Source organism: Rhinatrema bivittatum, chromosome 19, assembly GCF_901001135.1.
Source record: "Rhinatrema bivittatum chromosome 19, aRhiBiv1.1, whole genome shotgun sequence".
Lineage (NCBI taxonomy): Eukaryota > Metazoa > Chordata > Amphibia > Gymnophiona > Rhinatrematidae > Rhinatrema > Rhinatrema bivittatum.
The window spans coordinates 44,297,577-44,325,431 of NC_042633.1; the positions used below are offsets into that span (position 1 = coordinate 44,297,577).

Here is a 27,855-nt window from a genome sequence, read left to right on the forward strand (position 1 = left end):
GACTGCACCCCATCTTCCACGCTATGCACTCACACTAATGGGAGACCAGATTGCACCCGATCTTCCACATGACGTTCCCACACTGACAGGGGGTTCCAGACTGCACCCCATCTTCCATGCCGTGCACTCACACTAATGGGAGACCAGATTGCGCCCGATCTTCCACACTGACAGGGGGTTCCAGACTGCACCCCATCTTCCATGCTATGCACTCACACTAATGGGAGACCAGATTGCACCCGATCTTCCACCCTGACAGGGGGTATCAGATTGCACTTTGTCTCCTTGGTGTGCTCACACTAACGGGGTATCCAGACTGCACCTCTTCCCTCTTACCTCTGCAAGATTTTCTCTGCCTGCTGAAGAGAGATATAGACCCCAAGGCTATGGAAGGTTTGCTGGATCTCGGACACATCGATGTGCCCTGCAGGAGGAGACAAAGAAGGAGAAGAGTGTGGTCACTAGGTGGATGGGGAGGGCTGTCAAACAGAGGGCGTAAGGCAGTGGGGGACAGGTCTTACAGGGCTACATCAGTCGTTCCCTACCATCATTGTTTTTGTCCAGGCTGTGAAACATTAGCAGTAATTTACTTTCTCGCTCCTTCAGGTACCTCGTAAATTCCTCAAAATCCAGCTCTCCATCTTGGTCTGTGTCTCCTCCCTTCAGAATTTCCTGCCAAAGATGAAAAGCCAGACCTGAGAATGAAGCACTCTCTCCCCAAAGAACTACATCACCCCAGATAGGCTAACACGCATGGGCACAACCTTACAGCATGGAAAAAATCCATCAGTCACTCCTAGCAGCGCCGGCTGCAGTCATTCCCTGCATGCCTGGAATTCACTGCAGCTCTGTAATGACCTCACCCCTGTGCTAAATCCACACATCTGTCATTCCTTCTCACCCCTGCACTGACTCCCCACATCTGTAATGTCCTTCTCACCCCTGCACTGACTCCCCACATCGGTAATATCCTTCTCACCCCTGCACTGACTCCCCACATCTGTAATGTCCTTCTCACCCCTGCACTGACTGACTCCCCACATCTGTAATGTCCTCACCCCTGCGCTGACTCCCCACATCTGTAATATCCTCACTCCTGCGCTGACTCCCCACATCTGTAATGTCCTTCTCACCCCAGTGCTGACTCCCCACATCTGTAATGTCCTCACCCCTGCGCTGACTCCCCACATCTGTAATATCCTCACTCCTGCGCTGACTCCCCACATCTGTAATATCCTCACCCCAGTGCTGACTCCCCACATCTGTCATTCCTTTTACCCCTGTGCTGATTCCCTTGTATTGATCCATTCTCCCAGCCTGCACTCACCCTGTTTCTCCCTCCACATGTGTGGATGGAGGGGTGAAGATGTCACAGCATCTCTCAGGCTGGGATGGGAGACTAATCACTGTATATTGATTGTCAGTATCTCCAAAATGGTTTGTTTTGTACACACCATGACTTGTCATAGGCCAGGGGATGCTGGATAATATCTCAAACTCTCAAATTCACTGCTGCATTGTACTAAAGAGCGCCTCCTTCTGGAGTTTATAGGGAAGTGCTATTCTCTCCTAACCTTCTAGGGCTGCCAACAGGTGGGGGTTTTAAGGATATCCCTAATGAATATGCATAGCATAGATTTGCATACACTCTGCTTCCATTGTATGCAGATCTGTCTCATGCATATTCATTAGGAATATCCTGTAGACCGGACCTGTTGAAGACCACTGATACGGGGTGTAACATGCACAGGCAATGCAGCGAGATGTGCCTGGAAATGTTTTAATCAGGCCAGTGGTGCCCAATACATTCGGGACTAATTCTGCGTCTTTCTGCCACATCTCCCTGGTCTCTGATTGCATCATCTCCCTCTCTCCTCGCGGAATAGTCTCTTGGTAACGCCATTCTTGGATTTTTCTCTTTACCTCTATGTCCAGTTTTCTGGCACAGAGCTTATTATGGGTTGGTATGGGAATATCCTGTGTGGATGTTACCTCAAGCAATAAGGTTTATAAGTAACGTCTCTCCCAGCTGTAGGCAGGGGATAGGAGGGAGGTGTAACCAGCACCCAGGAGGGAGAGCAGACACGCTGCCAACTTTATACAAAAACAGCATGTGGGCTGCAGCTAATTATAAATGCTGGCACGGTGTAGGAAAGAACAGCAGAGCCCTGAAGGCCTCACGTCTGCACACATGTAAACCTGTTCTGTGTCTCTGGCTGTATGTGGCTCTTATTTAAAAAAGGATCCAGGGGCGATCCGGGAAACTATAGACCAGTGAGCCTGACTTCAGTGCCGGGAATAATAGTGGAAACTATTCTCAAGATCAAAATCGTAGAGCATATAGAAAGACATGGTTTAATGGAACAAAGTCAGCATGGCTTTACCCAAGGGAAGTCTTGCCTAACAAATCTGCTTCACTTTTTTGAAGGAGTTAATAAACATGTGGATAAAGGTGAACCGGTAGATGTAGTATACTTGGATTTTCAGAATGCGTTTGACAAAGTTCCTCATGAGAGGCTTCTAGGAAAAGTAAAAAGTCATGGGATAGGTGGCGATGTCCTTTCGTGGATTGCAAACTGGCTAAAAGACAGGAAACAGAGTAGGATTAAATGGGCAATTTTCTCAGTGGAAGGGAGTGAACAGTGGAGTGCCTCAGGGATCTGTATTGGGACCCTTACTGTTCAATATATTTATAAATGATCTGGAAAGAAATACGACGAGTGAGGTTATCAAATTTGCAGATGTTACAAAATTATTCAGAGTAGTTAAATCACAAGCAGATTGTGATAAATTGCAGGAAGACCTTGTGAGGCTGGAAAATTGGGCATCCAAATGGCAGATGAAATTTAATGTGGACAAGTGCAAGGTGTTGCATATAGGGAAAAATAACCTATGCTATAATTACACAATGTTAGGTTCCATATTAGGTGCTACAACCCAAGAAAGAGATCTAGGTGTCACAGTGGATAACACATTGAAATCGTCGGCTCAGTGTGCTGCAGCAGTCAAAAAAGCAAACAGAATGTTGGGAATTATTAGGAAGGGAATGGTGAATAAAACGGAAAATGTCATAATGCCTCTGTATCGCTCCATGGTGAGACCGCACCTTGAATACTGTGTACGATTCTGGTCGCTGCATCTCAAAAAAGATATAATTGTGATGGAGAAGGTACAGAGAAGGGCAACCAAAATGATAAGGGGAATGGAACAGCTCCCCTATGAGGAAAGACTAAAGAGGTTAGGACTTTTCAGCTTGGAGAAGAGACGACTGAGGGGGGATATGATAGAGGTGTTTAAGATCATGAGAGGTCTAGAACGGGTAGATGTGACTCGGTTATTTACTCTTTCGAATAATAGAAGGACTAGGGGGCACTCCATGAAGTTAGCATGGGGCACATTTAAGACTAATCGGAGAAAGTTCTTTTTCACTCAACGCACAATAAAGCTCTGGAATTTGTTGCCAGAGGACGTGGTTAGTGCAGTTAGTGTAGCTGGGTTCAAAAAAGCTTTGGATAAGTTCTTGGAGGAGAAGTCCATTAATGGCTATTAATCAAGTTTACTTAGGGAATAGCCACTGCCATTAATTGCATCAGTGGCATGGGATCTTCTTAGTGTTTGGGTAATTGCCAGGTTCTTGTGGCCTGGTTTGGCCTCTGTTGGAAACAGGATGCTGGGCTTGATGGACCCTTGGTCTGACCCAGCATGGCATGTTCTTATGTTCTTGTGTGAAACTCTGTGTGTGTGAGTGTGTCCCATCGCAAGCGCATCAGTGCTTCACATAACCCCCCCCAAAAAAAAACAAAACAAAACCAAGGCATTGCACAGTACTGCACCTCGCACTCCCCAAGGACCCCGGACAGTGCTGTGCGTGATCCTCCTCTCCGCCTCAGCCCCTACAGATCCCACCCATGGGCCCCTGGCACTGCTATGCCTGGACTCCATTCATCCGTTATGCTCCCAGGTTCCTGTCAGTGCTAACCTTGGTCCATCCCCCCCCCCCCCCCCCGGCCCTGATAGTGCTGCATAACACCACCCCCATAAGCCGTCATCAGGGGCCCCACAGGCCTGTCAATGCTTTGCCTGGTCCTCTGTCGGCCCATCTATCCCCCAGAGGTCCATGGCATTGCTGCGACCTCCTGACAGTACTGCATGTGGCCCCCATGAGTCTTGTCTATCCTCCTATGCTCGGGTCCCCGCAGATCCATCTGTCCCTGCTGCACTTGTCTCCTGGCTGTGGTCACCACAGCAGGGGCATGGCCTACACTAGGGGCCCTGCAGGCCTGTCAGAATTGAAACTGAAGAGGCATGGGTCAGTCCAGCAGCAGCAGCAGCAGCAGATATTCAGCCCCACTATCCTCCGGTAAGCAAGGAAAGCTGTGTGTGCGGGGGAGAGGGGAGGGGAGGTCACTGCAGGGCCCAGAAGTGCGCACATTGGGTCATCGTCCATTCCCAGGCCTGCACCAGGCAAGACAGAGAGGGAGGGGCCGTGAAGGAGAGGATGGGAGGTGGATCCTGGGGCCAGAGAGAGATGGAAAGATCATAGGCGGGGGAGAGGGGAGGTCACTGCAGGGCCCAGAAGTGCGCACATTGGCTCATGGGCCATTCCCAGGCCTGCAGCAGGCAAGACAGAGAGGGAGGGGCCGTGAAGGAGAGGATGGGAGGTGGATCCTGGGGCCAGAGAGAGACGGAAGGATCATAGGAGGGGGAGAGGGGAGGTCACTGCAGGGCCCAGAAGTGCGCACATTGGCTCATGGGCCATTCCCAGGCCTGCAGCAGACAAGACAGAGAGGGAGGGGCCGTGAAGGAGAGGATGGGAGGTGGATCCTGGGGCCAGAGAGAGATGGAAGGATCATAGGAGGGGGAGAGGGGAGGTCACTGCAGGGCCCAGAAGTGCACACATTGGCTCATGGGCCATTCCCAGGCCTGCAGCAGACAAGACAGAGAGGGAGGGGCCGTGAAGGAGAGGATGGGAGGTGGATCCTGGGGCCAGAGAGAGATGGAAGGATCATAGGAGGGGGAGAGGGGAGGTCACTGCAGGGCCCAGAAGTGCACACATTGGCTCATGGGCCATTCCCAGGCCTGCAGCAGACAAGACTGAGAGGGAGGGGCCGTGAAGGAGAGGATGGGAGGTGGATCCTGGGGCCAGAGAGAGACAGAAGGATCATAGGAGGGGGAGAGGGGAGGTCACTGCAGGGCCCAGAAGTGCACACATTGGCTCATGGGCCATTCCCAGGCCTGCAGCAGACAAGACAGAGAGGGAGGGGCCGTGAAGGAGAGGATGGGAGGTGGATCCTGGGGCCAGAGAGAGACGGAAGGATCATAGGAGGGGGAGAGGGGAGGTCACTGCAGGGCCCAGAAGTGCACACATTGGGTCATCGTCCATTCCCAGGCCTGCAGCAGACAAGACAGAGAGGGAGGGGCCGTGAAGGAGAGGATGGGAGGTGGATCCTGGGGCCAGAGAGAGATGGAAGGATCATAGGAGGGGGAGAGGGGAGGTCACTGCAGGGCCCAGAAGTGCACACATTGGGTCATCGTCCATTCCCAGGCCTGCAGCAGACAAGACTGAGAGGGAGGGGCCATGAAGGAGAGGATGGGAGGTGGATCCTGGGGCCAGAGAGAGATGGAAGGATCATAGGAGGGGGAGAGGGGAGGTCACTGCAGGGCCCAGAAGTGCGCACATAGGCTCATGGGCCATTCCCAGGCCTGCAGCAGACAAGACTGAGAGGGAGGGGCCGTGAAGGAGAGGATGGGAGGTGGATCCTGGGGCCAGAGAGAGACAGAAGGATCATAGGCGGGGAGGGGAGGTCACTGCAGGGTCCAGAAGTGCGCACATTGGGTCATCGTCCATTCCCAGGCCTGCAGCAGACAAGACTGAGAGGGAGGGGCCGTGAAGGAGAGGATGGGAGGTGGATCCTGGGGCCAGAGAGAGACAGAAGGATCATAGGAGGGGGAGAGGGGAGGTCACTGCAGGGCCCAGAAGTGCGCACATTGGCTCATGGGCCATTCCCAGGCCTGCAGCAGACAAGACTGAGAGGGAGGGGCCGTGAAGGAGAGGATGGGAGGTGGATCCTGGGGCCAGAGACAGATGGAAGGATCATAGGAGGGGAGGTCACTGCAGGGCCCAGAAGTGCGCACATTGGCTCATGGGCCATTCCCAGGCCTGCACCAGGCAAGACTGAGAGGGAGGGGCCGTGAAGGAGAGGATGGGAGGTGGATCCTGGGGCCAGAGAGAGACAGAAGGATCATAGGAGGGGGAGAGGGGAGGTCACTGCAGGGCCCAGAAGTGCACACATTGGCTCATGGGCCATTCCCAGGCCTGCAGCAGACAAGACTGAGAGGGAGGGGCCGTGAAGGAGAGGATGGGAGGTGGATCCTGGGGCCAGAGAGAGATGGAAGGATCATAGGCGGGGGAGAGGGGAGGTCACTGCAGGGCCCAGAAGTGCACACATTGGGTCATGGGCCATTCCCAGGCCTGCAGCAGACAAGACTGAGAGGGAGGGGCCGTGAAGGAGAGGATGGGAGGTGGATCCTGGGGCCAGAGAGAGACGGAAGGATCATAGGCGGGGGAGAGGGGAGGTCACTGCAGGGCCCAGAAGTGCGCACATTGGCTCATGGGCCATTCCCAGGCCTGCAGCAGACAAGACTGAGAGGGAGGGGCCGTGAAGGAGAGGATGGGAGGTGGATCCTGGGGCCAGAGAGAGATGGAAGGATCATAGGCGGGGGAGAGGGGAGGTCACTGCAGGGCCCAGAAGTGCGCACATTGGCTCATGGGCCATTCCCAGGCCTGCAGCAGACAAGACTGAGAGGGAGGGGCCGTGAAGGAGAGGATGGGAGGTGGATCCTGGGGCCAGAGAGAGACGGAAGGATCATAGGAGGGGGAGAGGGGAGGTCACTGCAGGGCCCAGAAGTGCACACATTGGGTCATCGTCCATTCCCAGGCCTGCACCAGGCAAGACTGAGAGGGAGGGGCCGTGAAGGAGAGGATGGGAGGTGGATCCTGGGGCCAGAGAGAGACGGAAGGATCATAGGAGGGGGAGAGGGGAGGTCACTGCAGGGCCCAGAAGTGCACACATTGGGTCATCGTCCATTCCCAGGCCTGCACCAGGCAAGACTGAGAGGGAGGGGCCGTGAAGGAGAGGATGGGAGGTGGATCCTGGGGCCAGAGAGAGATGGAAGGATCATAGGCGGGGAGGGGAGGTCACTGCAGGGCCCAGAAGTGCACACATTGGCTCATGGGCCATTCCCAGGCCTGCACCAGGCAAGACTGAGAGGGAGGGGCCGTGAAGGAGAGGATGGGAGGTGGATCCTGGGGCCAGAGAGAGACGGAAGGATCATAGGCGGGGGAGAGGGGAGGTCACTGCAGGGCCCAGAAGTGCGCACATTGGCTCATGGGCCATTCCCAGGCCTGCAGCAGGCAAGACTGAGAGGGAGGGGCCGTGAAGGAGAGGATGGGAGGTGGATCCTGGGGCCAGAGAGAGACGGAAGGATCATAGGCGGGGGAGAGGGGAGGTCACTGCAGGGCCCAGAAGTGCACACATTGGCTCATGGGCCATTCCCAGGCCTGCACCAGGCAAGACTGAGAGGGAGGGGGCCGTGAAGGAGAGGATGGGAGGTGGATCCTGGGGCCAGAGAGAGACAGAAGGATCATAGGCGGGGGAGAGGGGAGGTCACTGCAGGGCCCAGAAGTGCACACATTGGCTCATGGGCCATTCCCAGGCCTGCAGCAGACAAGACAGAGAGGGAGGGGCCGTGAAGGAGAGGATGGGAGGTGGATCCTGGGGCCAGAGAGAGACGGAAGGATCATAGGAGGGGGAGAGGGGAGGTCACTGCAGGGCCCAGAAGTGCGCACATTGGCTCATGGGCCATTCCCAGGCCTGCAGCAGACAAGACTGAGAGGGAGGGGCCGTGAAGGAGAGGATGGGAGGTGGATCCTGGGGCCAGAGAGAGACGGAAGGATCATAGGAGGGGGAGAGGGGAGGTCACTGCAGGGCCCAGAAGTGCGCACATTGGCTCATGGGCCATTCCCAGGCCTGCACCAGGCAAGACTGAGAGGGAGGGGCCGTGAAGGAGAGGATGGGAGGTGGATCCTGGGCCAGAGAGAGACGGAAGGATCATAGGCGGGGAGGGGAGGTCACTGCAGGGCCCAGAAGTGCGCACATTGGCTCATGGGCCATTCCCAGGCCTGCACCAGGCAAGACTGAGAGGGAGGGGCCGTGAAGGAGAGGATGGGAGGTGGATCCTGGGGCCAGAGAGAGACGGAAGGATCATAGGCGGGGAGGGGAGGTCACTGCAGGGCCCAGAAGTGCGCACATTGGCTCATGGGCCATTCCCAGGCCTGCAGCAGGCAAGACTGAGAGGGAGGGGCCGTGAAGGAGAGGATGGGAGGTGGATCCTGGGGCCAGAGAGAGACAGAAGGATCATAGGCGGGGGAGAGGGGAGGTCACTGCAGGGCCCAGAAGTGCGCACATTGGCTCATGGGCCATTCCCAGGCCTGCACCAGGCAAGACTGAGAGGGAGGGGCCGTGAAGGAGAGGATGGGAGGTGGATCCTGGGGCCAGAGAGAGACGGAAGGATCATAGGAGGGGAGGGGAGGTCACTGCAGGGCCCAGAAGTGCGCACATTGGGTCATCGTCCATTCCCAGGCCTGCAGCAGACAAGACTGAGAGGGAGGGGCCGTGAAGGAGAGGATGGGAGGTGGATCCTGGGGCCAGAGAGAGACGGAAGGATCATAGGAGGGGGAGAGGGGAGGTCACTGCAGGGCCCAGAAGTGCACACATTGGGTCATCGTCCATTCCCAGGCCTGCAGCAGACAAGACTGAGAGGGAGGGGCCGTGAAGGAGAGGATGGGAGGTGGATCCTGGGGCCAGAGAGAGAGACGGAAGGATCATAGGCGGGGGAGAGGGGAGGTCACTGCAGGGCCCAGAAGTGCGCACATTGGCTCATGGGCCATTCCCAGGCCTGCAGCAGACAAGACAGAGAGGGAGGGGCCGTGAAGGAGAGGATGGGAGGTGGATCCTGGGGCCAGAGAGAGATTGAGGGATCATAGGCGCAGAGGCCTGGCTCTTGAAAGATGCCTTTCTCTGTTCATACCTTTACTTGGGGATTTATTTTAAATTGTTTAATGTTGTTATTTCTTTGATTATAATTAGGGACTCTGTTTACAGATTTAAGTTTATTTTTCCTGGGCTTCTCAATGTTATAATAAAAAAATGTAGAACAAACAGGAAAAAAAAAATCACTGATTTCTTGTTTATTACATTGAATTTCCCAGGAAAACTTATTTTGTTATTTCATGGTTATTGTTCTCCACCCTGGATGTCTGGAAGGGCAATAAATAGAAGGGAGAGGTGCTGTTGGGGTGGGATGAGGAATAGGAGGGAGAGAAGAGAAGCAATGGTGGGAGGAAATGCCCGGGGGCTATGTGGTTAGGAAGGAGGGGTGCTGGGGCTCCGGGAGCAAGAGGACTCAGGAAGGTGCAATGGAGAGAGAAGACCCAGGATTAGGGGCCCCTTCCCAGGTCCTCCCTGGGCCCCCAATTTTGCCCGCCCAGGTTAAACTCTGGCACTGCCAAAAAAAAACCCAGTCCTGTCTAACCCCACTATAGATACAGGGGCATTGTGCCCCTCCTCACTGCAGATGCACAGCACTGTGCCCCTCTCTATCCTCACTGTAAATCCAGGAGCTTGTGCCTCTCCCCCTCCTAACTGAGGTTACAGGGGCCTGTGCCCCTGCGCTCAGTGCTGGAACACAGGTTCATCACGCACATCTTCTCTGGGCAGGTATACACATCTCTCTCCTCATCTATACCCTGTCAGCACTAGCACACACCTCCTGCTCAGGGTCGGTTCAGAGGTTAATGCCTCTAACCTTGTCACTGCTGGTACAAAGAACTTCATACGTGCTCAGCATTGGTACACAGATTCATGCTCCTCACACTGTCACTGCGGGTACATATAAATTCTCAATAATTCATCATTGGTACACAGGTTCAGGCCTAGAACCCTGTTACTGCTGGTACATGGAACCTCTCACTAGCTCATCATTGGTACACAGGTTCATGCTCCTCACCCTCTCACTAGCTCATCATTGGTACACAGATTCATGCTCCTCACCCTCTCACTAACTCATCATTGGTAACCAGATTCATGCTCCTCACCCTCTCACTAGCTCATCATTGGTACACAGATTCATGCTCCTCACCCTCTCACTAACTCATCATTGGTACACAGATTCATGCTCTTCACCCTTGTCACTGCTGGTACATGGAACCTCTCACTAGCTCATCATTGGTGCACAGATTCATGCTCCTCACCCTCTCACTAGCTCATCATTGGTACACAGATTCATGCTCCTCACTCTCTCACTAACTCATCATTGGTACACAGATTCATGCTCCTCACCCTCTCACTAGCTCATCATTGGTACACAGATTCATGCTGCTCACCCTTGTCACTACTGGTACATGGAACCTCTCACTAGCTCATCATTGGTACACAGATTCATACTCCTCACCCTCTCACTAGCTCATCATTGGTACACAGATTCATGCTCCTCACCCTCTCACTAGCTCATCATTGGTACACAGATTCATGCTCCTCACCCTCTCACTAGCTCATCATTGGTACACAGATTCATGCTCCTCACCCTCTCACTAGCTCATCATCGGTACACAGATTCATGCTCCTCACCCTTTCACTGCTGGTACATGGAACCTCTCACTTACTGCTGGTACATGGAACCTCTCACTAGCTCATCATTGGTACACATTCATGGCTCTAGTTCTATTACTGCTGGTACATGGAACCTCTCACTAGTTCATCATTGTTACACATTCATGGCTCTAGTTCTGTTACTGCTGGTACATGGAACCTCTCACTAGCTCAGCATTGGTACACAGATTCATGGCTCTAGTTCTGTTACTGCAGGTACATGGAACCTCTCACTAGTTCATCATTGGTACACAGATTCATGCTCCTCACCCTGTTACTGCTGGTACATGGAACCTCTCACTAGCTCATCATTGGTACACATATTCATGGCTCTAGTTCTATTACTGCTGGTACATGGAACCTCTCACTAGTTCATCATTGGTACACAGATTCATGGCTCTAGTTCTGTTACTGCAGGTACATGGAACCTCTCACTAGTTCATCATTGGTACACAGATTCATGCTTCTCACCCTGTTACTGCTGGTACATGGAACCTCTCACTAGCTCAGCATTGGTACACAGATTCATGCTCCTCACCCTGTTACTGCTGGTACATGGAACCTCTCACTAGCTCATCATTGGTACACATATTCATGGCTCTAGTTTGTCACTGCTGGTACATGGAACCTCTCACTAGTTCATCATTGGTACACAGATTCATGCTCCTCACCCTGTTACTGCTGGTACATGGAACCTCTCACTAGCTCAGCATTGCTACACAGATTCATGCTCCTCACCCTGTCACTGCGGGTACATGGAACCTCTCACTAGCTCATCATTGGTACACATATTCATGGCTCTAGTTCTGTTACTGCAGGTACATGGAACCTCTCACTAGTTCATCATTGGTACACAGATTCATGCTCCTCACCCTGTTACTGCTGGTACATGGAACCTTTCATTAGCTCATCATTGGTACACATATTCATGGCTCTAGTTCTGTTACTGCAGGTACATGGAACCTCTCACTAGTTCATCATTGGTACACAGATTCATGCTCCTCACCCTGTTACTGCTGGTACATGGAACCTCTCACTAGCTCATCATTGGTACACATATTCATGGCTCTAGTTCTGTCACTGCTGGTACATGGAACCTCTCACTAGTTCATCATTGGTACACAGATTCATGCTCCTCACCCTGTTACTGCTGGTACATGGAACCTCTCACTAGCTCAGCATTGGTACACAGATTCATGCTCCTCACCCTGTCACTGCGGGTACATGGAACCTCTCACTAGCTCATCATTGGTACACATATTCATGGCTCTAGTTCTGTTACTGCAGGTACATGGAACCTCTCACTATTTCATCATTGGTACACAGATTCATGCTCCTCACCCTGTTACTGCTGGTACATGGAACCTTTCACTAGCTCATCATTGGTACACATATTCATGGCTCTAGTTCTGTCACTGCTGGTACATGGAACCTCTCACTAGTTCATCATTGGTACACAGATTCATGCTCCTCACCCTGTTACTGCTGGTACATGGAACCTCTCACTAGCTCAGCATTGGTACACAGATTCATGCTCCTCACCCTGTCACTGCTGGTACATGGAACTTCTCACTAGCTCATCATTGGTAACCAGATTCATGCTCCTCACCCTCTCACTAGCTCATCATTGGTACACAGATTCATGCTCCTCACCCTGTCACTGCGGGTACATGGAACCTCTCACTAGCTCAGCATTGGTACACAGATTCATGCTCCTCACCCTGTCACTGCGGGTACATGGAACCTCTCACTAGCTCAGCATTGGTACACAGATTCATGCTCCTCACCCTCTCACTAGCTCAGCATTGGTACACAGATTCATGCTCCTCACCCTGTCACTGCGGGTACATGGAACCTCTCACTAGCTCAGCATTGGTACACAGATTCATGCTCCTCACCCTGTTACTGCTGGTACATGGAACCTCTCACTAGCTCATCATTGGTACACATATTTATGGCTCTAGTTCTGTCACTGCTGGTACACAGAATCTCTCATCAACTCATCATTGGTACACAGGTTCAGGCCTCTAACCCTGAATGAAACTCCTGGGAGGACGACTCAGAACTAACATCAGGAAATATTTCTTCATGGAGAGGGTGTTGGATGCCTGGAATGCCCTTCTGGAGGAGGAGGTGAAGACAAAAATGGTGAAAGATTTCAAAGAGGCATGGGATAAACACTGTGGATCCCTAAAGGCTTGAGAATGGAAGAGGAAAAAGGTGCACGGGGGTAACTGGGGGTAACTTGCTGATAGGGTGGTTACTACTCTTAAGTCTGTATGCTGTTGATGCAACTCCATCATTGCTTTCTGCTTCAGTGCAAAAGGTAACGGGGAATTAGATTCAAACAGCAACCAACAAGGGCCTTGACTCTGAGAGTCTGGGAAACTGATAATTATAAAGGTGGTTTGTATGGCCAGCAGTTACTGCCGTAAGCTTGCCGGGCAGACTGGATGCACCATTTGTTCCTTTTCTATCGTCATTTCTGTGTCACTGCTGGTACATAGAACCTCTCTCCTGCTGAGCCCCTCACCCTGTCGTTGCTGGTACAGAGAACATCTCAACTTCTCGGCCCTGGTCCACGGGTTCATGCCTCTATCCCCTGTCACTGCTGGTACACAGAATCTCTTACCTGCTCAGCATTGTTAAACAGGTTCATGCCCATCGCTGCCAGCCCCTCACGAAGCTCATTGATATCCACCCGTCCATCCTTATTGGTGTCCAGTTGCTGAAATAGGCTGGCCCAGCGCTTCTCCCGCTCAGTGTCCCTGCCCTCCTGACACACGGCTACCAGCTTCACCATCTCTGCCAGGTGCACTAAGCTGCTTGCAGGAAGCGGATTACCCTCATGATTCCTGCAGGGCCCTGCCACTCACCCCTAACCCATGAGTCTGCGGTCAGTGCCCCCAGCTGCAGGGCCGCTGCCAGACCAGGGTTCCTGCTATCTCTCTCTCTCAGGAGAAACTCCTCTGTGCAATGGCAAAGGCAGCGGCAGAAGAGGGAAATGCAGCTAAAAAGCTGTTTCACGCCCCTTCCTTCGCTGAAAAACTGTCCTCTCGCCCAGAGCCAGAGCCCACCACGACTAACGATGCCCGATGAAAGCACTTTAATGTTCCCAGAAGGAACAGTGTAAAGGGGTCAGTACAGAAGCACTAATTAGTACAATTTATGGTAATTAAAGGACACTGGAGCTTTCTCAACGTAAACCTCTGGAAAATGCTAATGCATCTTTTCCTCACCAGCTGGGCTGCATGGGAGCTGTCTTTTATGACTCAAAGCAGAGTGCATGGAGCTTTCCCCCCCTTAGTGAATCAGCTGAGGCAGTAACAGGGTCACTAGGAGCAGCAGCAGGATCTGAAGGCTGCCTTCCCCGGTTTGTAGCCCTCGGCTGCTCCTCTCCCTAGCCAGCCTGCTTTAAGCTAGTGACAGAGTCTGCATGATCAATGTGACCGATGCAGCCAACGTAATATCTAGAACACTGGTTCCCAATCCTGTTCTGGGGACCCCCCCCCAGCCAGTCGGGTTTTCAGGATATCCACACTGAATATGCATGCACTGCCTCCATAACATGCAAATCTTCTCTCATGCATATTCATTGTGGGGTCCCCAGGACAGGGGCTGGGAAGCACTGATGTAGAACGATTACGCTAAAAGGGCAGGAAGGAGAATGTGTCTCTCCTCCCCCCTCCACTTCCTGCTTCTTTCTGCATTATCTCACCCTCCCACCTCACTCTTTGCAGCCCAAGCCTGCACAAACCCAAAGATCAAGAACTGGTTTCCTGTAATGCAAATCGGGAGCCTGCCTAAGGGGTGGGACTGAGGTCTCCCAGCTGTTCCTGCAACAACCCTGGAGGGAGGGAGAGAGCACAACCTCCTGTTCCCAGCTCACACCTACCCCCCCCCCAACTCCTTCCTTCCACATAGTCTAAAAGGTGCTTTATCTCTCTCTCTGGGTTTTTTTTTTTTAGCACTGCATTTAATTACTCATCTTTTAAGGCAATCGACAATTCAGGTATGGTGGGTAGGTCCCTTCCCAGGAGAGCTTACTAAGTGATTTAACCAAGGTTACAAGGACTTTCAGCAGGATTGGAAGCTCAGTTGTCAGCTCCTCCGCCCTCCCCTGCCGTAACCACCAGGAGACTCAGACCTTACCTAGGTTGTAGTCTTAGAGTGCACTGCTGAATAAATGATTCATAGCAATACAAGCAGAAGATTACAGATTTAACTAAGAACGGCTGGCACAAGAGCTGCAGAGAAAACCTACAGCTTATTTCGGCTGCAATAGAAATACTTAGGAGGCATGCAATATTCCCTCTCTGCTGATAAGCCTTCATGTGGAGTGGCATTATCTGTTTTTTATCGTAACAGAAATGGGACTAACTGCAGAATTCACATTTGGATGTGCCTCCTCTCCCCATTATTATTTGTACTATCCCTGGAGCCTTATAATTAGAGTTATACAAGAAAACTGAGGGGACTGTGGGTATTCCTTTGGGTTCTGATAATTTCAAGATTGTTGCTTTTGCAGATGATGGATTGGATTTGATTGCAAATCCCAAACCCTCACTGGGCTGCTTTAGAGAAGATTTCCACCAGTTTGGGAAATGTTCACGCTTTAATATTTCCAAGTCTGAGGTTTTGCCTTTCCCAAAAACAATACAGAGTTGTGGGGGGGATAATTTTCCCTTCAAATTGATTTCGGGCACTTTCAGGTACTTGGGTATTTAAGTTGCCAGAGAAGTTGAACTTCCTTTATGAACTTAATGCCTGCATTGCTGGAGTATTCAAAGCTTAAATTCAGCACTGGCAAAATGTACCTCTTTCTTTGGTTGCGCGTACAAACCTATATAAAATGGTGATTTTTCCTTGGAGGCTAAATGCCCTTCAAACTTTCCTACTTCATCTATTTCAAAAAGATATTAAGAAATTAGACACTTTACTTTTAAAACTTTTATGGAAAGGAGCTAAGTTAAAAAGCCCGCGAGGGAGGCAGTTGGACCATTAGATGATCAAAGGGTAAAAGGAGCATTTAGGGGTGACAAAGCCATAGCAGAGAGACTACATGAATATTTTGCTTCAGTATTCACTGAGGAAGATGTAAGAGATATACCCATGCCAGAAATGATATTCAGAGGAATTGAAACAAATCTCAGTGAACCTGGAAGATGTGCTAGGAAAAATTGACAAACTAAAGAGTAGCAAATCACCTGGACCAGATGGTAAACATCCCAGCGTGCTGAAAGAACTGAGAAATGAAGCTGAGGACCTGCTATTGGAAATTTATAAACTATCAATAATATCATCTACGGTACCTGAAGACTGGAGGGTTGCCAATGTAAAATCAATTTTTAAAAAGGAATTAAGGTGTGATCCAGGAAACTACAGAACAGCGAGTCTGATGTCTATGCCAGGCAAAATGGTAGAAATTATCATAAAGAACAAAATTGCTGAACATATAAACATAGTTTAATGAGGCAAAGCCAACATGGATTTAGCCAAGGGAAGTTTTGCCTGACAAATTTGCTACATTTTTTTAATGGAGTTTATAAACCTGTGGATAAAGGTGAACCAGGTGATACAGTGTATCTGGATTTCCAGAAAACTTTTGACAAAGTCCCTCATGAGAGACTTCTTAGGAAATTAGAAATTCATGGGATAGGGGGCAGTGTCCTATTGTGGATTGGGAACTGGTTAAAAGATAGAAAACAGAGAGTAGGGCTAAATGGTAAATTTTCCCAATGGAGGAAGGTGAATAGAGGAGGCCCCAGGGATCTGTTCTGCAACCAATGCTTTTTAATATATTTATAAATGACTTGGAAATGGGAACAATAAGTGAGGAGATCAAATTTTCCAATGACACAAAATTATTCAAAGTTGTTAAATCACAAGAGGATTGTGAGAAATGGCAAGAGAACATTGCAAAGCTGGGAGACTGGGAATGCAAATTAAATTTAATGTGGACAAGTGCAAAGTGATGCACTTAGGGAAGAGAAACCCAAATTATAGAGACACAATGCAAGGTTCCACATTAGGAGTCACCACTCAGGAAAAGGATCTAGGGGTCATCATTGATGATACGCTAAAATATTCTGCTCAGTGTGCAGCAGCAGCCAAGAAAGCAAACCAAATGCTGGGGATTATTAGGACAGGAATGGAGAATAAAACAGAGAATATCCTAATGCCCCTGTATCCCTCCATGGTGCATCCTCATCCTGAGTACTGTGTGCAGTTCTGGTCCCTGCATCTCAAAAAAGATAGAGCAGAATTGGAAAAGGTACAGAGAAGGGCGACCAAAATGATAAAGGGGAATGGAACAGCTCCCCTATGAGGAAAGACTAAAGAGGTTAGGACTTTTCAGCTTGGAGAAGAGATGGCTGAGGGGGGATATGACAGAGATGTTTAAAATCATGAGCGGAGTGGAACGAGTAATCAGTGAAAAGTACAAAGACCAGGACACATACAATGAAGTTACTGGTTAATTCAGTTAAAACTAATAAGAAAATATTTTTTTTGCTCAATGCATGATTAAGCTCTGGAATTTGTTGCAGAGGATGTGGTGAAAGCTATTAGTACATCTGCATTTAAATAAGGTTAGGACAAGTTCCTGGAGGAAAAGTCCATTAACCATTATTAAGGTGGAGTTGCAGAAATCCACAGCTTAGCCCTGGGATAAGCAGCCTGGGATCTCTCTACCCCTTGGGATCTGCCAGGGACTTGTGACCTGTTGGAAACAGGATGCTGGGCTTGATGGACCCTTGGTCTGACTCAGTATGGCAATTTCTTATGTTCCCAATGGTTGAATTTGGAATGGGATGGGGGGGGGGGGGGGGGAAATTAGCCTTTCCAAATTTGGAAGTGTATAATGTTGCCTGAGGGATTGGTTGTTTCTACCTCTTGCTCTGTTGATACTAGGATGGAGTCAGCCATAACCTCTCCTCTCTCTATGTTATACTTTACACGGTGATGGAAGCAGGCTGACTGAAGGAATTAGCTCCAGCACGTAGTCTGTGGAAAAACACAGTCACGACATTTGGAAGAAATCCAGAAGCCTTACCTTTTTTGTCCATACAGGGCAATAAAGATTTCCCGGCAGGAGACCGGGTTAAGACTTTTCTGTGGATCACATAGATACAGCACCTATTAGGACCCGAGGGTGGGATTTTGACATTTCAACAATTAAAGGGCTTATTTACGACGGAGACGTTACACAGGGACTATAAAGAGGTCTCAGTTTAAATGTGAGCAGTTATTGTTAGGGAAGGAGAGGGATGACGTTTCCATTTCAAAACTTCAAAAAGCTTTTCAGAACACAGACAAACCCAAGTCTTGCAGCGATTTGCCAGAGAATTGCCGTTTATCCTGTCCTCAGACACCTTATTGAAGTATTTTAAAAGGAAAAGAAGTCTTAGAGGGAAAGTGTACCTGAGAGAGATGTTTTTTAAATTCTTGCCTAGGGCTTACAAGGCCCACCTAACCGAGCCAGACACCTGCCAGAAATGCACGACGGCTCCGGGATCTTTCCTGCACGGATGAAAGCCAAAAGGACGGCCCGCCTAACAGTCCCAGACACCTGCCAGAAATGCACGACGGCTCCGGGATCTTTCCTGCACGGATGAAAGCCAAAAGGACGGCCCGCCTAACAGTCCCAGACACCTGCCAGAAATGCACGACGGCTTCCGGGATCTTTCCTGCACGGATGAAAGCCAAAAGGACGGCCCGCCTAACCGTCCCAGACACCTGCCAGAAATGCACGACGGCTCCGGGATCTTTCCTGCACGGATGAAAGCCAAAAGGACGGCCCGCCTAACCATCCCAGACACCTGCCAGAAATGCACGACGGCTCCGGGATCTTTCCTGCACGGATGAAAAGCCAAAAGGACGGCCCGCCTAACCGTCCCAGACAACCTGCCAGAAATGCCACGACGGCTCCGGGATCTTTCCTGCACGGATGAAAGCCAAAAGGACGGCCCCGCCTAACCATCCCAGACACCTGCCAGAAATGCACGACGGCTCCGGGATCTTTCCTGCACGGATGAAAGCCAAAAGGACGGCCCGCCTAACAGTCCCAGACACCTGCCAGAAATGCACGACGGCTCCGGGATCTTTCCTGCACGGACGCTGGGATTGTCCTGTGATAAAGTCTGTTTGGAATCGGGTGCCCCGTGATGGCAATCTCCTCCTCTTTGATGGACGTTTTATCACGTTTGAAGTTTTGTGCTAAGGAAGAAAAGCTTTTTTTTGTGAGGAAAGCCCTCTTATGAGCCAAGAAGTCAGTTGTATTGGTTTGCAAAGGTTTGCACTGGCGGAACCAGCTTTACCTTTTGATGCAGATGGAAACCATGGCTCGTCATAATATACTGGTGAGAGGGAGGTCACTTCTACGCGCCTGGCGGCAAAAAATATATTCAGGGTCTCTCACCTCATGCCGGAAGCTGGGGATTGAGTATCTGAGTTCTGAGTCTTTAGCCATTGATGGAGAAGGGGGACAAGGAAGGGTTAAAAAGGGAACATTTTAGTCATGAAGGCATCAGGAACAAATGCACTCTGTGCCCTTCAGATGAAACATTGGACATCGTAGGAAGGCCCTGTAAGCTGTTATTACTGGAGGGGATAGAATTATAAAAGATGGAAAAAGAGATTTCTCGTGCTTCAGTGAATGTTCAAAAAAGGGCTGTTACCCAGCCTCGTGGCTATGCAGAGGTTTATTTATTTATTTAACAGCTTTTAATATACCGGTATTTGTGAGGCACATCACGCCGGTTCACAATGAACTTGAGACAGGAGGAAATTACAAAAAACAGGGGTGGGGGGATGGAGAAGGCAATAGAAGAGTGAGCGGGGGGGAGGGTGGGATAGACAGAGAGGAAGAGGAGAGAGCAGCAAAGAAGGTAGATAGGACTAACCATAACTGAGCAGAAGTTATAAGAAAGCATTTGCAGAGATTAACATATTTACAGCAGATTATTGTATACAAAAACATTCTTTTTGATAGGGTATAATAAATGACCCTGTTTCCTAGCCCAAGCTACTTCCAAGTCCCCCCCACTGTTGCTCACTTGGATTGGTGACCCATATGTAAACGTTGCCCGGCAGTGTAGCTTAAAATCCGGGCTCCTCCTGTTTGGAAATACTAGGAGCCAGTGAGTGAGGGGATACGGGGCGAGACGGATTGCGCTGTCCACCACCAGCACCGATATCTTTCTTCTGGGGATGGAGGGCGGGAAGGAAATGCGCCATCCCCTACCAGCAATGCTTTTGAAAGGGTCCCCGGTCCTCCTGTGCTAATTTGGCCAGAACTGGGCAGTTCCACAGCAAGGTCCTTACTGCTGCTGTGCAGAGATCACGGGCCCTGATCCTTCTGTCAATATCATTTACCACCACACGGACTCTCCCATCTGATTTTTTTTTTTTAGTCTTCTGCTATTTGCATTTAGACGTCCCTCAATCTAGTCCTTGATTCTGGAAATTTGGTCGATCATTTTTTTCCCTACATCCTCATAGTCATGATAATATAACTTCCCCTGTTTACAGGTATCTTTTCTGGATGCCCCACTCCAAACCACGAGGCTCCTGACGCTAAGTACCATTTTGGTTAAGGTGGTGTGCACCCTATTGGACTCAGCTCTTCCTTTCCCATTAAATTCCCCAGTTCCTAATGAACTTAAAGCCCTCCTCCCTGCATTTCCAGAAACCTAGGTATTCCTTGATGGCTCTCTATAGCCTCCTATCCTCCAGCTCTCTAATCTTTTATTTCTGTTCTGCCTTCTCTCCCTTCTCCTATTTTCCCTCACTCTCTCAATTCTTTTTATAAGCTAACTTAATCCCTCCTCCTGTGTCCTCTCCCTCCCACCTCTGCTCGGTTCTACTTTAGATTCAGATAACTTTATCCTCAAATCACATTTACAGGTGTTGCCTCCTCTTCCCCCCATCACATGCATTCTTTTTATAAAAGAAAAAGTAGTATTTGCTGACAATTTAAACATCTTATCTTACTAATTAATAATCATAAGAAAGCATAATATGATTAAGTACAAAACTGAACTCATGTGTTGGGTGTTTATCTTTCAACATCTTTTTTAAACAATAACAGTTTATAAAACTAGTTTAATAGATTGCCAAAGCTGAACATTCACAGAACATAAATTGGACACTGCCTGCTGTGCCCTCTGGTGGTCAAAGTGACACCAGCGTGGAACTCCTGTGTTGGGCTCCAGGCGGTGCCACAGCATGCTACTTACCAGCTGGTTCACCACCAGGCCCCGACTGCCGAAGGATCTCAGTTGCAGCAGACCCCTCCATGCCCCGAGGCGAGCTTCCACCTTCTCTCTGAGCTCGCTCTAGTTGACTCCCAGGTACCTAAGGGTCTCCCTGCCCCACGACAGGTCAGGGAGAGCGTCTACCCTCTGCTGTCCTACAAGAAGGCCAGAACACTTGGCCCAGTTGATCTTGGCCAAGGATGCCGTCGAGTAGATCTGCTGGCAATTCTGCACCCTCTCCAAGTCAATCTGGTCCTGAACTGTGAGGAGCACGTTGTCGGCATAAGCCAAAAGGGTGATCCGCATGTCGGGCTCTCGTAGCACCAGCCCGGTGAGCCGCCTGCGCAGGAGACACAGGAACGGCTCGAGGGCTAGCACGTACTGCTGCGCTGCGGCCCGGCCGCAGCCTTATCAGCTCCCCCAAAGGAGGGTGCTGGCTCAGTGTCCTGGATAAGAGGGGCTGGTGACCCTTTTCTGCCAGCCACGCTTACTGGTGGTCCCCTCTCCGGAGGCCATCTCGGCCCGGGCTCGTTCCCTCTCCCTCTTGCTCTTTCTTTCCCTTACCGGGAGGCGCAGTCTTGGGGGGGGGGGGGGGGAATTCGGGCCTGGATTGGGTGTCCCCGAGTGGGGAGGGGGGCATGGTGGAGCCCTGATGTTCCGGCGGTGTCCCGCCCTCCGAGAAGCTGAGGCCTCAGACCTCTCTTTAGCGGGGTCTGGCTTCAGGGGGCGGTGACGGTCACAGGGGGCCCCCTCTTTGGCCCGGAGGCGGCACTCTGCCCTCTCCCTTAGGTTTTGGGAGAGGGGGCTGGGGCACAACCTGCAGGAGTGCCCCAGCTGGTAGCAATGAAAACAGCGCGCTTCCTTCGTGGACCAATGGATTTTGAATGGGGCCCCCTGGAACGCGATCACCTTGCTCCCCTCCAGCCTTGGGCAGGCGTATCCATGCCTGCTGTAGTAGGAGGAGACCTGCCGCGGCTCCTTCTCTTGGTGGCCTGTGGGGATCTCCGTTATGGGGGCTTGTCAAAGCCCATAGCCCGACCAATTTGGCCAAGGTGGCGCAGTATCGGAGAGGGCCCGGGGTGGCAGCGCAGCCCATGCCCGAGGGTGAGGCTGGAGGACCCAACCGCCGACGATTAGAGATCCCTTGCTCACCCCCTTGGCAGCCTCGTAGGAGGGCCGCGCTGCCACTGGGGAGGCGGAAGGGGTGGCCTGGGTGGTAAAACATCTGGTGGTGCACGAACCTCCCCATTCTCAGTAGGAGGAGGGGAGGCAGCGGCGGCCAGAGGGGCGCCCTCCCATGCGTTGGCTGTTATAGCTGTCTTCTTTTTAAAAGGCGTGCTGGATAAAGAAAGAAATTAAGGGAAGAAGCAACAATAACCTAGAAAAAAAAAGGGGGGGGGGGGGGAGGTGAGTGATTGTTCGGGGCTCCGTTCAGCTAAGGGGAGGGGTGGGAGAAAAAGCTCTCTGGGGGTCAGTGGCTTTCTATCCCAGAGAGAGGGAGGGGGGGAAAGGAGCAGACGCTTGTGCTTAAAAAAAGGGGGGAGGGGGGGCACGGTTGTGCCTATTTAGAAAAGGGGGGGGCTGCAGGTATTTGTGGTGCACCTGCCTGCAGCCAGGAAGGGAGGACGCAGGGGAAGAGCGCAGCTGAGCAGCGCACCACGTGGTGCAGCTGAGCAGCGCACCACGTGGTGCAGCTGAGGAGCGCACCACGTGGTGCAGCTGAGCAGCGCACCACGTGGTGCAGCTGAGCAGCGCACCACGTGGTGCAGCTGAGCAGCGCACCACGTGGTGCAGCTGAGCAGCGCACCACGTGGTGCACCTTCGTTTTTCTTCCGGCTTCCGCCTGCCCCGCAGGCCCCCCAGGTGTACCAAGCCGGAAGTGACGGCCTCAGGTACGCCGGGCGGGAAGTGACGCGCCTTGACCCGGAAGTGGCGGGCTCAGGTGTAGCCCAGGTGTGTCCCGGAAGTGCTCCTCAGGTGCGTGATGACTGGTCACGTGAGAGGGTAGGGCTGCTTGCAAGACGTGGGGACGGAGGGGAAACGTCCGGAGCCAGGTATGGGAGGAGGAGGAGGTGTTTATGTCGCCACTTTAGTAGCCCCGGTGGCGAGGAGGATGGGGCGGTGGTTGGAGAGCCTTAGGTAACCGGTCCCAGCGTGAGGGGGCCCCTTCCTTGAAACGGAAGAAGGGGGGGAGGGGTGACTGTTTTCCTCCAGTCCTGTGGGGGGCGCTATTTCCCTGATACGCCGGGAAGGGCAGGCACTGTACCCCAGTTCTGCTCCCAGTTATCCCAGTATTTGTTACTGGTATGTGAATTATACACTGGTGCCAGTGCTCCTAGCACAGTCCTGTGGGGGGCGCTATTTCCCTGATACGCCGGGAAGGGCAGGCACTGTACCCCAGTTCTGCTCCCAGTTATCCCAGTATTTGTTACTGGTATGTGAATTATACACTGGTGCCAGTGCTCCTAGCATAGTCCTTGCGGGGGGCGGGTTAAAACTTGCCTCGTGTGTGGGGATTCGTTTTGTGTTGCCAGTCCTGGGAGGGTAATCCTGGCACAGGGAGCACATTCCCTGCAGTCTTGTTCCTGAGTGCAGGCAAGTCCCACTGTACTGCAAGGGATGGAGGACCCCGCTCTTTACCCTGAGGCGGGGGAGGGGATAGAAGATGCCTTATGTGGTGTGACCCTCTCTTCTCTCACTGTCTCAGCTGCTGTGGTACCAGTCTCTTTCCCTGCTCTGTCTCAGGTGCTGTGGTGCCAGTCTCTTTCCCTGCTCTGTCTCAGGTGCTGTGGTGCCAGTCTCTTTCCCTGCTCTGTCTCAGGTGCTGTGGTGCCAGTCTCTCTTCTCTCACTGTCTCAGCTGCTGTGGTGCCAGTCTCTTTCCCTGCTCTGTCTCAGGTGCTGTGGTGCCAGTCTCTCTTCTCTCACTGTCTCAGCTGCTGTGGTGCCAGTCTCTTTCCCTGCTCTGTCTCAGGTGCTGTGGTGCCAGTCTCTCTTCTCTCACTGTCTCAGCTGCTGTGGTGCCAGTCTCTTTCCCTGCTCTGTCTCAGGTGCTGTGGTGCCAGTCTCTTTCCCTGCTCTGTCTCAGGTGCTTTGGTGCCACCCTCTCTTCTCTCACTGTCTCAGCTGCTGTGGTGCCACCCTCTCTTCTCTCACTGTCTCAGGTGCTGTGGTACCAGTCTCTTTCCCTGCTCTGTCTCAAGTGCTGTGGTGCCACCCTTTCTTCTCTGTCTCAGGTGTTGTGGTGCCAGTCTCTCTCCCCTCTCAGTCACTGTGATATGACTTTTCCCTGTGTCTGGTTATAATTGAAATCAGAAAGTCAGGAAACGTGAATTCTTCTTGCAGGTGGCAGTGAAGGTTGTGTCAGCTGATGCTTTGGGCCCAGTTGTTCCTGGTGGAATACTTCCCATGATTGCCAGTGGATCATAAGCTTTCCAGGACACAGTTAGCATTTGGGTCCTCTCTGCTCCCCGGCTGCTGGGAGAAAGAGTGGGCAGCTCTTGTGTTTCTCCTGCTGACCTGTTCCCACCGTGACCAGAACTAGCCAAGGTAGGACAGCTCAGACATGCTTCAACCGTTGGGGGAGAGCTTGTGTCACGAGATTAGAATGAAATTAAGAAAGCCCCAGAAATCTTTCCGGATAGTTGCTGGAATTCATAGCTTATACTGAAATTGTTTAGTATTTTGGACTTGTATGTATTCATAACTAAGAGATTCATCCTATAATGGGAGTATAAGGAAACAGTGTGTGTTTAGAAGCCAAACGTTGGACATCATTTGAAGGCCCTGTAAGCTGTTATTACTGGGAGGGGATGAGGGGTGGGGTAATGAAGGATAGAATTATAAAAGGTGGAAAAGAGATTCTCGTGGTTCCATGATTGTTCAAATTTGGCAGTGGTATTGGAATCTAGTGAGCGTGTTTTATAATCTGTCATTGTTTAATAAAGACGTTGAGATAGAAGCCAATGCGCTTCCTCGCACCCAGGCCATGCCAGAGTTTTCTCAGTGAGATGCCTGCTAAGCCTTCTCTTAGCAAGTCCTGGGTCCTGTCTCTTCAAACGCTTTCTTTATCTCTTGTTTTCTATTCATCTTTGTCTCAGAAGTTCTCTGCTTTCTCTTCCCCCCAGTTTCCTGCAAGCATTAAGCTGCTGTTCCTCTATTTTCTGTACCTGCTGGCATCTGTTTTTATTGCCTGAGAGAAAGACACTAGAAATAAATAAATATCCTTGGTGAGAAGCACAATGTTGGTAGCTGGATCCAGGACCAGCCTGCTAAACCCTGGGACCCCTCCTCTGTTTGGTGGTTTGCTTAAGGACCCTGGACCCCTCCACCCTGCTGCCCTGCATTGATCAGTGGAAATGACATAGACTTGCGGTTTGAGTTTTCTGTATGTAGAAAGAGCTGGTTCAGTCCAGTTGTTTATTTTATGGACTGCGTTTTCCTCTAGCGGTCCATAGGCCAGTCTAATTCATGGGAAAGATCATATGCCTGTCTGGAGAACTGCACCCTTACCTCACCTGGGGTTTGATCCCATCTTGTCCTTCAGTTTGGGAGGCAAAGGATTAATGCATCTCATCCTGCTGTGTTTTGGCTCTGGAATAAGCTGTTCCCATGCTTGCTTCAATGTACAGGTTGTGGGGGCAGGGGTTGGGTGGGGTGATCATTATTAGATGAGTCAGAACAAACAGTGCAAGGCTGGATTTCAGTGGTGCCTCAGCTCTCTCTCTCTCTCTCTCCCCCTTTCTCATTACATCTCTCTCTCTGGCTGAAAATGCATGAATGGGAGCAGGGGTTTATTGCACCTTCACAGTGGGCAGCAAGAATAAACAGACTGCATGGCTTGCTGGGAACTCTAATTCACACTTCATTTTAGCTGCTCTTGTTCTCTGTCAGAGTAAAGTCCAGGGCTACTGGGAACACAGGAATCGAGGGGGGGAAAAGGAAGAGTAAGACAGAGAGAGGAAATGTTAGCTGGAGCAGACATTTCTTAATAATGAGAGGTTATTAGCTGCTAAGGTGTGGTTTGTTGTTTGTTTTTTTTTGTTTTGTTTTTTTTTAGACATTTCAGTGTTACATTTTTTTTTCCCCAACTCACAAACTAGGTATGAATACAACAAGCAGTACAAGTGCTACCCCTTCCTCTCTGTCGGTAAGTGTGACTGTTTGTGTGTGAATGAAAGATCTGTATAATATTAGCTGGCTGTGGTTACAGTGTGAGCCTACACGAGATTACTATCAGTGATAGCATGTACACTGTGCAGTAATATGTACAGACTGAGAGGTCACACTACAGCACAGTGTGAGTGCTGCCGGTGATCGTGTGCACAGTGTATTAGCAGCGTGTGTAGCACATTGAAGCGTGTGCAGAGTGTGACAGCCCGTGCAGCTGTAGCAGTGTGTGCTAGCCTCTATATAGTGTGTAGTACTGGCATGCAGTGTACAGCAGCCAGGGCAGTATGCAGTCAGAGCATGGATAGAATTAAGCAGATGCTGGACTTTTAGAACAAAAAGTAAACTTTTGGATTCATTCTAATCTGGTTTTTGGGTCTGGCATGGTATTGAAACAGTGCCATGCTCACCTTTTAGATTATCTCCATAGGCATATGGATGGCGGTGGTAGTGCACTGCTGATTTTTGCTTGATTTATCCTCTGCTTTTGACAGAGCCATAATCTTATGGCTGAGCGGCTGAAGGAAATTGGTTTTAAAATGGCTCACCTCGTTATTTGTCGAGTAGACCCTAATGGGCATGTTGAGAGGATGGTGCTCGTATCTCTGGCCTCTCGCATGTGCAGTTTCACATGCGAGAGGCCAGAGGGTCCATTTTATCCCTGGTTTTGTTTAATCTCTTTACGAAGCCATTCCAGGGGATTTTTCAAGCAGTAAGTAAGCGGGAGGGCTCATAAAGCCGAGTAGTTGGGGTGGATGGGCAGACTAGATAGGCTAATGGCTTTTTCTGCCATCATTTTTCTGTTTCTCCGTCTCTTGCATCCGCTGGATACCTTAAGCAGGGCTTATTTTGTAGACAGAAAGGAAGTGGAACTGTGGAAGGGATGAGATGGTTGGGGCCAGGTATGACCAGTGCAAAGGGGTGGGATCAAGCCAAGTCTCAGCACACACACACATGTATGTATATATATATCATCATATATACCCCCAAATCAAAGCCGTGTGGCTGCTCTGGTCTCAGGATCAGCAGCTCCAAAACTCTGCTTCCTCCCAAGAGCTGGGGGTCCTTTTATAATCCATGCAAATACTGACTCTCTTCTGTTTCCTCAGGAGAGCCAGAACTGAGAGACACTGCCGGCTCCGCTTTCACCAAATAAATAAATAAAAGTTTCAGAATGCTGTTCTGCATTCTCCTCCCCGAAATTAAGCCCTTGGTAATGGAGAGAAAAGGGGGATGGATTAGCACAAGTTTGAAAATTGCGAGCAGTGACTCCGTTCATCAAGGCAGAGGGTGAAACCTTGACAATTGCCAATACTGCTGACAAGTTTCATACTTGTGCTAGTTTTATATCTGTTCTTGGCTCTGCGGCGTCTGCTCCTTCTGTCCCCCCTGCAATACAGGAGGAGAGGGAGTGACAGAGGAGGGGCTGGATTAGGCTGTTCTGGTCTGTGTGCTCCAGGCTCAGCCGCCCTCTTCTCTCCGTTGCAGGCTGACTGGAGGGGGAAGGGTTGGAGCCCAGCACCCCCTGCTGCTCTGTCTCTGGAGCCTGAAACAAAGTGTTGGAACTGCACTGCTGGCCGTTCCCCCCCCAGAAATGAAGCCCTGACTTTTAAGTAAAAGAATGGAAACCAACGTAAAGATAACCAAGTGGCTTCCTTTAAAATAGTCTCTGGAGTAAGCACTGAAGCTTCAGCCTATGAGGAAGCCTGGGCCCTGATCGAA

The 27,855-nt window shown here is 50.9% G+C and overlaps 1 protein-coding gene across 2 annotated transcripts in view; it reads right to left on the minus strand.

The window, feature by feature from the left end:
- The window catches only part of LOC115080201 (calcium-binding mitochondrial carrier protein SCaMC-3-like), a 45,770-nt gene extending 23,447 nt beyond the window's left edge, over positions 1-22,323 (minus strand). The window contains exons 1-3 of one of the 2 annotated variants that reach the window (XM_029584324.1): positions 13,342-13,678; positions 546-672; positions 337-424 (exon numbers count right to left, since the gene is read on the minus strand). In XM_029584324.1, coding sequence (XP_029440184.1) covers positions 337-424; positions 546-672; positions 13,342-13,512 — 386 coding nt within the window. In that variant the 5' untranslated portion in view covers positions 13,513-13,678. Of the gene's footprint in view, positions 1-336; positions 425-545; positions 673-13,341; positions 13,679-20,947 lie in introns of those variants that run through there. The other variant, XM_029584325.1, reaches the window with a different exon arrangement.
- Between the last annotated feature and the right edge of the window lie 5,532 nt (positions 22,324-27,855).